The sequence below is a fragment of the Cebus imitator genome, unplaced genomic scaffold (genome assembly GCF_001604975.1).
Source record: "Cebus imitator isolate Cc_AM_T3 unplaced genomic scaffold, Cebus_imitator-1.0 Scaffold33, whole genome shotgun sequence".
In the NCBI taxonomy this organism is placed as follows: Eukaryota; Metazoa; Chordata; class Mammalia; order Primates; family Cebidae; genus Cebus; species Cebus imitator.
The window spans coordinates 1,190,472-1,205,561 of NW_016107348.1; the positions used below are offsets into that span (position 1 = coordinate 1,190,472).

At 55.8% G+C, this 15,090-nt stretch overlaps 1 protein-coding gene across 2 annotated transcripts in view; it reads left to right on the plus strand.

Moving 5' to 3' along the window:
- The window catches only part of QSOX1 (quiescin sulfhydryl oxidase 1), a 43,755-nt gene that overhangs the window by 24,189 nt on the left and 4,476 nt on the right, over positions 1-15,090 (plus strand). For both annotated transcript variants that reach the window (XM_017524444.2, XM_017524445.2), the window contains exons 5-10: positions 537-627; positions 3,568-3,713; positions 5,253-5,387; positions 7,451-7,580; positions 10,864-10,986; positions 11,813-11,960. In XM_017524444.2, coding sequence (XP_017379933.1) covers positions 537-627; positions 3,568-3,713; positions 5,253-5,387; positions 7,451-7,580; positions 10,864-10,986; positions 11,813-11,960 — 773 coding nt within the window. The remainder of the gene's footprint in view (positions 1-536; positions 628-3,567; positions 3,714-5,252; positions 5,388-7,450; positions 7,581-10,863; positions 10,987-11,812; positions 11,961-15,090) is intronic.

Below are 15,090 nucleotides of genomic sequence, written 5' to 3' on the forward strand. Positions count from 1 at the left end.
TTCACTCTTGTAGCCTAGACAGGAGTGCAATAGCACAATCTCAGTTCACTGCAACCTCCACCCCCAGGGTTCAAGTGATTCTCCTGCCTCAGCCTCCCAAGTAGCTGGGATTACAGGTGCCCGCCACCACAACTGGTTAATTTTTGTATTTTTAGTAGAGACAGGGTTTTGCCATGTTAGCCAGGCTGGTCTCGAACTCCTGACCTCCAGTGATGTGCCTGCCTTGGCCTCCCAAAGTGCTGGGATTACAGGTGTGAGCCACCGTCCCTGGCCCACTTCTGACTCTTGAAAGAGACAGGAAGGAAACACAAAACCAAGCACCCAAGATAGGTCAGGTGAAGAGCCAGGGTTAGATAACAAGGGCAGCATCCTTTGAGACTCAAGATTTGGTTGACTTCCTGGAGGCCCTGTGTGGAGGCAGAGGAGGGTGGGCTGGACGCACCTGCAGCGCCGAGTCACCAGCGCCTGGTGTTGCCAGCGGCTTTGTCTTATTTCTGCTGGCTGTGCAGAGTGACTGCCAGAGTTGTCTCTTGCAGGCTGAAGGAGATTGATGGATTCTTTGCGAGAAACAACGAAGAGTACCTGGCCCTGATCTTTGAAAAGGGAGGCTCCTACCTGGGTAGAGAGGTGAGCCACGCTGAAGTTCCCAGCAACTCCTGGATAGCCTTTGAGAGACAGCCCCAGTTTGGGAGCAGGGCTTTTCCTGCCAATCCTAGGTTTTGGTGGCCCGGGCCTTTTAGCCTGGCACTGGCCTGACCCCTGCTGGGAGTCATGGGAAGTGCAGGAGCTGGACCTCTGCATTAAAAAACCTTTCTGTTTATTCTTATCTCCTTCACTGAAACCAAATATTACACCTGCTGTTACTGAGCATTGGACCAGATTGCTGGCACACGTAGCTGCTAATCCCCCAAATTAACGAAGGTGGTGAAATAGCATACCCAAGATCACACAGCTAATTTGGTAGAAGAGGGCTTTGAACCAGGTCCATCTGACTCCAAAGCGAGTGTTGTTTCCACAATTTCCCACCCCATGGGACTGGAGTAAAATATTTGGGAGGGAGGGAACATTGAGGCACCCCAGCCCCACTGCAGGAAACGGGGTCCTTTTTCCCAGATGCCACTCCATCTCTTGCGTGGGGTGTCCGTGAGCCAGCTGCTCAGTGCTTCGGGCTGCAGCGCCCTGTCTAGACAGCAGGGATGATCATGTTTCTCCATAGTATTGTTGGGAAAGTCAAATGCAGCAGTTTAGGTAAAGGGCCTGGATGGCAGCTGACACATATTAGGTACTTTATAAAGATCCATTCCCCTGGCCTAACACAGAGAGCTCACCATCCTGCCATTGGCTCATGGACTTCTACATAGACCACGTGTGAGCTTTTCCCAGCTGCAAAGGCCGACCGCGCCAGTGCACGGGAGATGCTCCAGGGCAGTGCGGGGCGACAGGCATGAGAGTCGGCGTGAAATTAAACTGCACTGTTGGCCTGAGTGATTTTCCTGCTGAAAGTCATCAAGCACAGCTGAGAGTCTGAGCTGAAACTGGATGCTGTCTCCAGGCCTCTCAGCCCTGAGAGGGGAGGCACAGGTGTTGGGGAGGAGGCAGACAGCTTGGCTGAAGGAGTGCCGGACCCTCTGGGGTCCCAGTTCATGCCTGGGGTCATACCTGTCACATAGAGGTGATAAATGGTGATTGGAATGGGCTCTTCTCCCTCCCCTCCCCGCACAGTCCCCTGAGTAACTAGGAGCAGGGGTCCCAGTAGTTGCAGCCAAGTGCCCCCTGCCCATGTAGGGGTGCTCAGCGTGGGACAAGTGGCTAAAGGCCTGGGTTCTGGAGCCACACTAAGCTGGGATTTGTAGCACAGTTCAGCCACATGCAAGCTGTGTGACCTGGAGGCGTGGTTTCACTTCTAAGCCTCAGTTTCTCCAGCTATAAGATAGGAGCTTTATTTATTTTTATTTTTTTGAGATGGAGTTTTGCTCTTGTTGCCCAGGCTAGAGTGCAATGGCATGGTCTCGGCTCACTGCAACCTCTGCCCCGTGGGTTCAAGTGATTCCCCTGCCTCAGTCTCCCGAGTAACTGGGACTACATGTGTGCGCCACCGCGCTGGCTGATTTCGTATTTTCAGTAGAGATGGGGTGTCACCATTTTGGTCAGGCTGGTCTCAAACTCCTGACCTCAGGTGATCGGCTCACCTCAGCCTCCCAAAGTGCTGGGATTACAGGTGTGAGCCACTGCGCCTGACCAGGAGCTTTATTTTTAAATAAATACTTATGTACCTACTATGTGCTAGTCACTGTTACAGCATTTTAATAAAATTAACCCCTTCAGTTCTCAGAACACCCCCCCACAAAGTTGGTGGTATTATTATTATTGTTGTTATTATTTTGCAAGTGAAGAAATTGAATCGGGGAGCGGTTTAGTGTAGTGGGGCCAGGATGCCAATGCAGGCAGCCATAGCGTATGGCACTGCATCTCTTAGTCTCCTGAGAATAGCTGCTGTTTTGGTGTTACGCGGAAGATAAATGAGGCAATCTGTGTGGCCACTACATAACACCTACGCAATACATGTTAGCTAATGTTCTCTCCTACGTCTTCCTGAAAAACCGATGTCTGATAAGTCTGTTTTTCTGATTTGGAGTCTAGAGTGGAAGCTTTATAAATCTAAGACTAAAGGCTAGGGGGCGCCACCCGCTCCCTAGTGAGGAGGAATGAGGCGTCAGTCAGAGGCTGGTGCCTGCATTTGCAGTTGGCCTGTCTGATTATGCTGAGAACTTTTCTTCCCATTCCTGATGTGGGGACACTGTCATTCTAACAAGTCCTCCTGTTGCCTTCAGAGAGCCCCATGTTAAGAATCTATTTCAGATCTTCTTATAACTATACATGTTGACCAAAGGGCCGCCCTGACCACTGCACATAGCTAGGCTCAGAGTTAGCCTGCTGTTTAGAAGTTTACTCAGTTCCAAAGGTTTATTTTGTCTGTATCCTACCCATGAAATTTGTTACCATATGTATTTGAACACAAGAAAATCACAGTTCTTTAAATGTCTTCTGTGACTCGAGCTTCCGTAAGGAAGACAGCTCTTGCCCCCAACAATTGATATTTCAAACAAGCAATTATTAGGAATTTCTAAAGGGATATTTTCCCTTTAGAAAGTGTTAGGAGCAGGACCTGGGGAATCCTGGACATCAGAGAACAGTCAGATCTTGGGTTGTGATGGTCTTAAGGACAAGAACGTGCTGGCTCGGTGCAAAAAACAAACGAGTTAAAATGAAACCACGTTTTATTATGCCTTTGACAAATTGCTTTCATGAGAAAGAAAATGGCATCCAGCTGGGACTGCCATGGAGTGAAGGCGTGTGTGTTGTGCACAGCTCCGGGGCGGTGACTGCGCCTGTTACCTGCGGTTGGCAGCGTCTCTCGTGCATCACGTTGCTCCACTGTCTGTCGGGTTTAGAGTCTGGGGGGAGCACAGCTGCCATCCGGGTGCCTTCACAGGGCACCGAGCTGGGACTCCGCCCCGGCCCCTCCACCCGGTGGCCTGGCCCCCAGATGTCCTGCTGTCCCTGCAGGTGGCTCTGGACCTGTCCCAGCACAAAGGCGTGGCGGTGCGCAGGGTGCTGAACACAGAGGCCGAGGTGGTGAGAAAGTTTGGTGTCACCAACTTCCCCTCTTGCTATCTGCTGTTCCTGAACGGCTCTGTCTCCAGAGTGCCCGTGTGAGTATGCTGTCCCCTGGAGTCCCCTCTCCTCCCTCCCTGTGCTCATCCTTCCTGCTTGCCCAGAGGGGCTGCCCGCCTTTCACAGTGGCCAACACGTTCTTTCTGAGGGGACCCCAGCAGGAGAAGCTGGGGTCTGCTCTCCGCGGAGCCGGCACCTCCACAGTCAGGAGCCTGGGCCTGGAATGCCGTCCCTGCGCTGCAGCTCAGGGACCTGCCACAGCCCCCCACACCCAGTGTCGCCTCCATCCCCACTCTGTCCCCACCACTACCCTGGCCCTCTTCCCCACCCTCTCCTGTTTGCAGGCAGACTCATTGGCAGGCTGCAGGCCTGGCAAGGACTCAAATAGCCTGACCCTCCCTCCCTTTGATTTTCTAATTGCAGAAAAGTTCATTAGGAGCCAGACAATAGCCAGTTCCAAAATGCCGAGAGAAAACAATCAGGCAGCCTCAGCCCCTCTGCCAGGCTCCCGCTGCTGAATGGCCCCTTAATGGCACCAGATGGTGCCTTGGTGCCCTCCCTGGGCAGATGATTGATGTCAACCAGGCCCTGCAGGCAGGAGTGTGGGCCAGGGAGGCAAGGCTCGCCTGCGGTGCCTGGTGAGCTGCTCCTCGGGGCCCTCAGTGCCCACCCACACTGTGCTGGGCAGGGCGGCCACTCGCCTTCACCCTGGCCCAGATCACCTGCTAGGGGACCCAAGAGGCACGATGTCACCGAGGACAGGGAGGTGCTCGCTTTCCAGGCAGGCCCAGAAAGTGCCAGTGCTGATGGGGAGAGAGGCATTGTTTCCTCTCTCGGAGTTGGTGGAGGGGAAAATTGTTTGTGACGATGCTGCCTCCTGAGCCATCTGCTCACCAAGAAACCCCGGGCCAGGATGGTGGAGTGGAAAGAAGCCGTGCGTCCCCTGCCAGCTCCCCCGGGGCAGCCCTCTCGCTGCTGCTGGGCGCAGCGTCTCTCTCTGCAGGGGCCGCGGATGAGGGGGAGTATGTATGTGCTCAGGAGGTATCTCGTGCCCTGGAGGACTCCTCCCTGTCAGAAAAGAGAAATCAAAAGGACTGTACAAATATTTAGAGAATTCTGGAGGCCCTTTGTTGTTGTTACTCCCTGGACTTCCTGGGGGTGATGTCACTCATGGTACCTCGGGGCGAGCTTGCAGTTGGGCAGCTGCCATTTTCAACCTCGGGGTCCCCAGGAAGGGAGTCACATCCTGCCGTTCCTGTTTGTGGGTACTGGGCTGTCCCGCGCCTCTCCATGCCCTGCCCGGAGCCAGAGGGCCAGTGGGGGAATTCTTGGGCCCAGCTGCCTTACCAGATGAGCTGGTATCAAAGGGGCCTTTTGCAGCATGTGCCGTGACTAGAAAGGTTAAAGCGAGGCCTGGGCGCCTCTTCTGGCCTCCCAGAGGACAAGGCGGAATCTTGTTCAGATGTTTAATAAACCTTCTGTCTGATGAGCCACCTGCTTCCTCTTCCGACACTGATTAGCGCTGATCTTGTTCTCTGCATTCACTGCCTGTCCTCCTTGGTTCTGTGCCCTCACAGGCTCATGGAATCCAGGTCCTTCTATACCGCTTACCTGCAGAGGCTCTCTGGGCTCACCAGGGAGGCTCCCCAGACCACTGTCGCACCAACCACTGTGAACAAGATAGCCCCCACCGTTTGGAAATTCGCAGATCGGTAAGGCCACGGCTGGTTCTCCTCACGGCTCCCCCCTCCTCTGATCACAGACCACCACCCTTCCACACTCACGCCCTCTTGCTCATTCTTCTTCCTTGTCATATGCTTAGTGTGTACCATTCTGAGCCAAGGCTATCCCCACCCCAAGGGCTGGCCATGCTCAGGGGCCTTCAGTGTGTGGGACTGGCAGTTAGCTGCAGTCCCTCCAGTGTCTGCTACGGGGCCGGGCTGACTGTGGGGAGTGCTGGCTGGCACTGCCGGTTGTCCTTCAGGAGGAATGAACACCTTCTGTGCCCCTTCAGCTTAACTCTACTCACAAACGGGGAATCCATGTGGAAGAACACTCTCAGGCCTCCAGACCAACTTCCCACCCAAGCAGTTATTTCTGCAGTAAATATTTTTGAGTACTCACTACGTGAGATGTCCAGGCAGAGATGTCCAGGCAGATGCAGTCCCTGCATGTGCAGACCCCGCATGTGCAGACACCGTGGTCCCGTTTACGGCATCCCTTCTAGGAAGGCACTCAGCCTCACTTGAACACCTGTGGTGTCAGCAAGCGCACTGCCTTTTCATCTCACCTGTGTATGTGTCCACCATCGTAAGCATGAGAGAGCTGCTCCTCTCTGAGGCTCCTTGGCTCTTCTGTTGTGGTTGGGAGTGAGACAAAGCTGTAGACTCCCTGCACTGGCACCAGCTGCATACCAGGTGGAAATGTCTGACCAGGGAGCATAGAGCTGGCCTGGATGGTGGCCCTCACAAGGGGAATGCATGAAACAGTTGGGGGAAAGGTGACTCCAAGAAGGACTTTGCATCCTAGCATGAGGGACTTCAAGGGTGGAAAGTGCCAAATGGAGAAATGTTTAGTAGATCGGGGAGGGAGAAAGAATGAGAGGTGGTGTGATTATTATGGTCATTCCATCATGATGAATGATCATCGTAATGGTCGTGTGATCATTACGGTCATGCAAACCGCTGACGTTCTTGTAATAGCTCAGGCTGGTGTACATGCCTGGCTCTGCTGGGCGCCTTCCCTGTGTTACCGCATTCAGTCATGGGGCCACTTCTGGAGGCAGAGCACTGGAATGGAGGGGTAAACCAAGGCCCAAGGACACCAAAGTGGAGCACAGAGGAGACCTTGCCCTGAGGGGGAAGCACAGGCAGCCACAGTGCTCACCCTGTTAGTTGCCCATATGGGCTCTTTCCAACCTCAGGATGTAGCGGGGGCAGGAGCCATTCATGTATTTTACAGTTGAGGTGACTGAGGCCCAGGGAAGTCAATGGAGTTGCCCAAGCTCACAGAAACTAGCTCATGGTCAAACTGAGGCCAGAACCCAGGTCTCAAGAGACAAGGGAAGAGGCAGCCAACCTTCTCGGCCCCTGCCACCAGAACCCTGAGCCTAGACCCCAGCATGATGGGCCTGGGGTGGAGCAGCCAGTGTGGAGTCCCCGGCCCTTCCCTGAGGGCTACAGAGAGGTGTGAGATGGGCCCACCTGAGTGAGACATGAGTCTGGCAGCTGTGAGCATGTCAGCCCTGAAAGAAATACAAGCCCTGCTGCCCCTCCTGCCCCCACCCCCCATTTCCCAGCCTTGGTGGGCAGCTAAACCCTGGTCTTTCAGAGAAGGCCCAGTTTTCCTAGAGGCATGTCGTGTGTGTATGCACCTGCTGGTTTGATTGTGTCTGGGGGTCTTGGCTCAGAGCTGGCTTGATTAGTGAGTTGTGGGAGGGGCTGGCTCTGGGCCTGGAGAGAGAAAACTCCTCCTCTCTGCCAGGAGCTGCTGAGAGTTTTACATTTGTGCTTTTGTTTGATCCTCTCAGCAACTTACCCTTGAGCAATGTATTATTATTCACATCTTACAGATGAGGAATCCAGGCTCAGAGAGATTAAGTAATTTACCCAAGGTCACACAGCACATTTCTGGCCGAAGCAAGTGGTAATTTACAAGACTCTGTGACCATCAGCAGTGTCCCTCCTCTTCTCTCCCTTTAGCCCCGGGTGCTCCTCCCAGCCCCTGCCCCACAGTTAATACCCCTTTCTCTCTCTACCTCCCTCTGGGTCCTCAGCTCCAAGATCTACATGGCTGACCTGGAGTCTGCACTGCACTACATCCTGCGGATAGAAGTGGGCAGGTTCTCAGTCCTGGAAGGGCAGCGCCTGGTGGCCCTGAAAAAGTTTGTGGCAGTGCTGGCCAAGGTGAGCAGGGCCATGGGCGCCCTTGTCTGTGTAATTCCACGGATGGTCCGAGTGCGTTCCTGTAAGCTGGGCACCCCGTCAGCCTCTCCCTCCAGAAGTCCATGGTCTGGCTGGATACCTGGACCCGCAGCTCTCCCTGTCCACCATAGGTGCTGCCTTCCAGCCTCAGCCATACCCCATACCAGCCCCGCACTGCCAGGGACAGCCCTGCCCCATGCAGTGGGATGGGTGGGATACAGGGTGCCCCCCACCTGGGGATATTTCCAGCTGATTTGGTGACTGTGGCTCTGCCTGCCTGAGTCCTCAGTCAGAGCCCCAGTGTGGCTTCCCACCCCTTGCCATGGTCACTGGGAAACAGGACCCCTGGGCCACCCTGGCGAAGGAGACGATGCCATTCTGCTATTCCTTGCTTCCCGCCCAGTCTCACCCCGATCCCTGGCCCTGACCTTGCCTTCCTTCTTGATCATTTCCCCGGGAAGGTGGCTACTCTGTGAAGAGTAGCTCCTATTTACTGAGGACCTGATGTCTGTATAGGATTTCATCTTCTTACTACTCTGCGAGGTGGGTGGTTTATTTTGTCCATCCCCATTTAAGAGGCCCAGGGAGCTCAAGTGGGATGCCTTCGTTCTGCCAACCTGGAGGTGTTCTGCTCAGGCCTTGAGCCTGCGCTCCTTCCTCTCTGAAGGTGAGAGGTGGCTACCACTCCCTCTCTGTGCCCTTCCCTCTGGTTCCAGATCCTGGCCAGTGCAGCCCTGCTGGAAACCCGGGACTCTGCTGCTCAGTACTGCTGAGTCAGACGTGGCTCTGGGCGCTTCGGGGTTGGCTGCAGGCTCAGCCTCCCTTGGCCCTGGGGCCCGGATCTGAGCCCACCCTCCCCCGTGCAGTGCAGGCCTGCAGGAGGCTGGGCCTGCCCTCGGGTGATCCCTCCTTCCCACCTCCCTGTTCTGGCTCCTTGGTTTGGTCACATGCATGCGTGGTGACATTGAGAGAGCCTGATGGGAACGTTTCAGCCGAAGGCTGGACAGTTGCTGGCCCCTCACGGAAGTCCCACGCAGAATGAGCCCTTGTTCTTCAGTCCATTGCCATACTACAGACCTTTCCTCCAAGGCTGAGAGCTGCTTGGTCCTCACAGTACAGAGGCCTGGGGTCAACAGCCTAGAGATGCAGAGGGGACAAGTCCGGAACAGTCCCATGTACGGTCCATTGTCCTGACCCGTGAAGGAGATCCCCCAGCATGCTTTCCGGCATGCCTCAGACACCCCACCACCCTAGTCCAGTGCCCTCCAAAGGGGTCAGCCCAGAGAGATCGGCTTGTGTGCTGCTCGGAAATCTCAGCTGTGCGCAAACCTGCCATTTTCTTTGGCCCCAGTGGGGCTGTTTACAGTCAGTATGTGGGGAAAGAATGAGATCTGAGCTGGCAGAGTTACCCTGTCTGCGCCTGCTGAGCCTCTGCCTTCAGCAGGGACTGGGAATGGGCTTGAGAGGAAGGTGCCTGCCCTGCAGAGCCAGGGCTGTCAGAGAGGACAGGGCTGGCAGTGGCGGGGAGGACAGAAGGAAGCCGGGGGTGCCCAGCAGTCGCAGGAGAGGCACCTGGGGCATGGGCCTGGAGACCCTCTGTTTGGGTTTAGCCCGCACAGTCCCTGGGGGCTGCAGAGTATTCTGGTCCTCGCCTTGCCTCGGTAGCTTCTTCCTGAATAGGACTGTCAGGATCGGGTTTATCTCTAGCAGCTATCATTTCTTCAGCCCTGCCGGTGCCTGCAGCGTTCTTTGTCTATCAGCTCATAATTGTTTCTCAGAACAGACTCCACAGCACGGCTTCTAGTGTGAACTTCATATCACTGAAGATGAAACGAAGGCCCAGAGAACTAAAGCAGCTTGCCAGGGTTCTCCAGCTAGTGAGGGGCTGGGCATGGGACCACACCCACTCTCATCCAGCCCATGCCCATTATCACCAAGTGCATGGTGCTCGTGGGCCTGAGCGCCCAAGGGTGCAAGCGCACACTCTGCTGGCTCCCCCTGGCGAGCTGCCAGCCCTGCGGGTGCCCGGTCAGTGGGGAGGCCCTCTGCAAGTCCTGCCGGTGCTCCCCGACCTGCCTCTCCCAGCCCGTGCTCTCTCTCGTGAGCAGCTGGCAGGACCGGCCACTGGGTGGCGTATGGGCACCAGGGTTTCCTTGCTCCCGGTTGTCCAGAGCGCCTTAATTCATCCTTCCTCTGGCACCATCACCTTAGAGGGCGGAAGTTTCCGAGTCGGGATGATGGCGAAGGTCAGTGAGAAGTGCTGACTCTAAGCCGTAAATCTGTGTGTGAGTCCCAGAGGCCCGCGTGGGCTCGCCACGAGGGCACATGTCAAAGGGTGGTCTTTTCCGGCCACTTCTCGCCCTGGGGGAAGGTGTCCAGCCTGAGGTTTGATAGGAATATTTATTGGCTTTCTCAGAGGACTGGCTCTGTTAGCAAGCTTTCCTATTTCGTTACCATTCGTGTCTCTGGCATCCTTCTCCTCTCAAATGTCCATCTTTGCTTTCTTTGCTGCGAGTTTCTCAGGGTCCAAGTCCCCTCGGCTGGCCTCTGTGGTTTTATCCGACGAGCTCGCTGCTGCGCGCCTCTCTCCCCCGCCGTCCGCCCCGCGTGCTGTGCATGCGCACACACGTACCCACGCATACATCCTCCTCCCTGGAGTCCTGTGGTTTTCGAGTGCTGATACTAATCTGATTTGAGTTGACTTATTGTCAGAGTAGCTTTTCATGCTCCTCAGAGACCACTGGGAGTTACCATCAAGATCTGGATCTCGGCTGGGAGCCCCTGGCCTGGCTGGTCCTCACTGGCAGCCCACAGAATCCAAATGAAAGGTTTTGTGCCCACCTAGCCCAGCTGGCCAGTCAGTCGGCAAGTCACCTCTATCTGAGGACCACCCAAAGACAGGACCATGTGGCCCAGGGCTCCCAGCAGCCCTGGCAAGAGGCACAAGTGCTCCCACCTTCCTCCTAGTGGTGGTCGGGGTTGGGGGAGCTGCACAGGAGCTTGAGGTCTGAGAGAGAGACCCCCAGCACCCAGCCCCACTTGGAGCTAGTGCCTTCCCTACCCCATCCTCTAGCCTTACCGGGTGCCCCAGAGCAAAGGTAGTGCAGAAGTCACATCTGTGTCTCAGGTAGAATGTTTTCCTGGTGGTTTTGGAACTTTCCATGAAACTGCCCTGGCCAGCGTCTGCGTAGCTTCCTACCAATGCAGGACAAGGAACTTGGGAATTGCTTTTCACTCTCCAGCTTCCACTTGCTCCTCCCCACAGTACTTCCCGGGCCAGCCCTTAGTCCAGAATTTCCTGCACTCTGTGAATGAATGGCTCAAGAGGCAGAAGAGAAGGAAAATTCCTTACAGTTTCTTTAAAACTGCCCTGGACGACAGGAAAGAGGTGAGTCTGGGAAGCAAATGAACATCTCTCCATCCTCCATATTTATGAGAGTGCAAGGGGTTAACCCTGTGCTCTCCGACCTCCTTCACCAATTTGCACTCAGGGAGTCAGTGATCTTGGTTGGGTCCTTCCATTAATAATCAGTAAATTACTGTTGATTGAGCTTTCTATATGCACATCTCATTTAATCCTCATAATGTTAGTGGAAGGTAGATATTCTCCCCATTTAGCAGATGAAGAAACAGTGCTTAGAAGAGGTTCAGCAACTTGTCTGTAAGTAAGCAACTTACTTACAGCCAGTAAGCTTTGGGCTGGGATGAAAACTTGGTGAGACACCAGAGTTTTGAACAGCTGCCCTGTCTGCCTGTTGGCACGGGGTGCTGCTCAGCACGGCCTCCCTGGTCCTCTCCAGGCTCCTTCTGGGCTCCTGCTCATGCTGCTGTTTGCAAATGTGGGTCATTGCAGCCAGCCAAGGTGTAAAACCTTATAGATTTACAGGCTATCAAATTGCTAAGGGACCTCAGAGATAACTCCCTTGTTTTATAGTGGGGGAAGCTGAGGCCAGAACAGGATGCAACTTGATCTGTGTCACAGCTTTGTGTGTGTGTGTGTGTGTGTGTGTGTGTGTGTGTGTGTGTCACAGCTTTTCAGATCTGCTGCTGCTTCGGTGGGTGGAGCTGGTGGAAGGGAAATGCCACCTTCAAGGCGATAGACTGAGGGACCTCACGTGTCTTAGGGCTGTGTCTCCCACAAGCTTCCTTTGCCACCTCTCCTCCCATCCTTTTCCTTCTCCAGATGTGCACTCACACTCATGTGTGTCTCTTAGGGTGCTGTTCTTGCCAAGAAGGTGAACTGGATTGGCTGCCAGGGGAGTGAGCCACATTTCCGGGGCTTTCCCTGCTCCCTCTGGGTCCTCTTCCACTTCCTGACAGTGCAGGCAGCTCGGCAACCTGTAGACCACTCACAGGAAGCAGGTACGTCCAGGGCCCATTCACCCCACTGCGCCTCCAACCCTGCCCTGTTCGGCCCTGCAAGCGGGGAGGGAGCACGGCCGCTCCCTTGAATTGCCCCACTGGCTGCCAGCCCACAGAGGATGGGGAGAGTCAGCCTTGGGACTCCGGCAGGATCGATCGCTGTTTGTGCAGGTAGCCCCACCCGGCCAGAATGGAACCCATCCCAGGAGGGAGCAGACTTTGGGAATTCACCCAGTCCTCTCCCGGGCCCCTGAAGCTTTGGGGCTAAGGCCTCTCCCTGGCTTTCTTAGGGCTTATAGCTTGCTTTGCTTTCAGTTTTCATGGAAAATTTGTGATTCTATTTTTGAATACTCTTAATGAAGAAAAAATCATGTGTATTTCACAGTTTGCATAGCTGTACATGGCAGGCACTAGGAGTGATTTTATTGCACTTCCCACTGAGAAACAATTTCCTAGGGGAAGTTAGGGAAAGACATTTCCCTGCTGCCTTGTATCGCCCACAGACTGCACGGCGGAGAGAAGGAGGCGGGGGTGAAGAGAGGGCGTGCTCGATGCCGTTGGGAAGGGGCCCAAGGCCTCACGGGGTGGGCTGAGGGGTGACGGGTGGGTAGGATTGAGGAGCATCCCAGCAGAGGGGGCAGCCTGTGCAGAGACCTCGTGTATCAGAGGAACTGCCACTCAGTGTGGGAAGCCGGTGTGGATGGAGCATCTCTACCATGCCAGCTAGTGCTGCAGGTGCCAGGGACACAGCAGCACGTGGGACAGGTCCCTGCCCTCCCAAGGCCAGTATCTGAGTGGCAGGGGACAGACACCGAGAGATGGTTTCAGCCACGATGGCGAACGCTGTGAGGAAGACAAAGCAAAGCAGTGCCAGAGCGGGTGCTGTCCGGAGCGGGGACTAGGGGAGGCTTCCCTGTGGAGGGCCCCGTGCTGGGACCCATGCGGAGAGGAGGAGGCAGTGTGGGACATCTGGGAAGAGAGCCTCCCAGGCTGTATTAGTGTCCTCGGGCCGCGCTGACGACTGTGTAGGCTGGGGGCTCAGACAGTAGACATCTGTCGTCTCCGTTCTGCAGGCTGAAGTGCAAGGTGGAGGTGTCGGGGCTGGTGTCTCTGAGCCTCTCTCCTTGACTGGGAGCCGGTTGTCTTTGCCCTGTGTCTCCCAGCAGTTGTCCCTCTCCCTGTCCTTCCTGCAAGGACACAGTCCTGTCAGATTAGGGCTCACCCACCTGACCTCATTTTACCTTCATCACCTCTTCAAAGTCCCTGTCTCCAAAGATGGCCACATTCTGAGAGGCTGGGGATTAGGGCTTCAACATAGGAACCTGGGGGGACATAATTCGGTCCATAGCACAGGCCTGGGACCAGCAGGTGCAGAGGACAAGCCTGGTGTGTGGGCAGCAGCGAGAAGAGGGCGCTGTGGCCGGAGGGAGAGAGGTGAGGCCGCAGAGAGAGGCCGGGGGGCGGAGGTGGGCACTCGTGGGCTGGGAGGCCTTGGCGAGGGCAGGGTTTGGATGTTGGTGTTGGCATTTTGAGAAACCACCGGAGAGTCTAACAGGAGTGACACATGGTTTCTAGAGAGATTCTAGAAAGGTGGAGGGTGGGCTGTTGTGGGGCAGGGAGGGCAGGCCAGCCGAGGAGGAAGCTGCAGAGCTCGCCCAGCAGTGCTGGGGGGGACTGGGGTTGTCACTGCCCCTGGAGGAAGCGGTCAGATTTGGGGATATGTTAAAGGTGGAGCTGAGGGACTTAATGAGAGGTTGGAGGAAGGCTGTGTGGGAAGCAGGACTCGGGTGGACTCCAGGGTTGTGGGGCCTGAGCCCCGGCGGATGGTGGTCCCGTGAGCTGAGGAGTTGGGGGTGCAGGGTGGGAGGGTAGAATCAATGGTCTGCTTTGTGTCCATAGACCTCCCAATGGAGGTGTGCACGGTTAAGTCTGGAGCTCCAGGAGAGGTGCAGGATAGAGATCAGCTTTGTCATTGTTGGTAGCATCATAGCTCAAGCCATGGGACCAGATGAGCTCCCTGGTGGGGAGGTAGAGAAGAGTGCTGAGGACTGGGCCCTGGGGCATGCAGCATTAAACCACCAGCAAAGGAGGCTGAAAGGGACAGGCTGTGGCGATTTCAAGGGGGCCCCGGAGTGCAGTGTTTGAAGATGGAGGTGCAGTGTTCAGAGCCATGCCGCTGGAGGCGGCGCAGGATGAGGACATCTGGAGCAAGGCCGTGTCCGTGGCGTAGTGCAGGTGATGGCCTGGTTGAATTTGGCTGACGAGAGACCAGGAGGCAAGATGCTGGAGATAATACGCAGGAACTGGGGCATGACTGGGTTAGAGGGGATTTCTTCATGATCATCATTTTCCCCAGTTGGAATGATCCCTTATCAGGGGAGAAATGGAGGATGCAGTAAAGAAACATTAACGGAAGTGAGATCCTGGAGGAGGTGAGGAGTGGGGCGGCCCAGCAGCAGCGGAGACAGAGGCTGAGCACAGCCAGGGCCAGTGGTGAGGCCTGGTGGGTGGGAGGTCGTGCCTGCACAGGGTGCAGAAGACCAAGCCGAGAAGGCAGAGGAGAGAGAGAGAGAGAGGCAGGCATGGGCTGCTGTGGGTCTCACCTTGCCAGGAGCGACAGAGAGTAGGGTGCCAACATCCTGCTGCGTGGAGGGGTAAAAGCAGGAGATTGGCTGCTGAACCTGGGAGCTTTGCAGTAGAGAGAGGTTTGGAGGCCCCTGCCAGCAGTGCTGGAGCCCGGGCTGAAGGGCTTGGGGGGGTGCGTTTGGGGAGGAGTGGTGTCCTCAGCAGGGAGCCTGGTGTCAGTTAGAGCAGGAAAGTGGGGCTGGTTAACAGGCCTTTGCTGATGCCAGTCCAGAGGGCCCAGTGGGCCGGGGTGGAGGGACTGGACGGGGAGAGTGAGAGAGACGGAGGCAGATTGGGACGTGTAGCGAGCTGCAGGCCAAGGAAGGTGAGGTGTGGCGGGAGCAAGTGGGCGGGCGGCCTGAGTGGGCAGAGGGAGGGGCCTGCGGCTAGGGCGGTGGCCCTGTGGCCCCTGCTGACCTCTCCCACCGTGTCACAAAGAGACTGAGTGCCCCGCCAAAGAGTGTGGACTTTGTCCTGGGTGTGAGTGACAAGCGCCCAGTTGAGT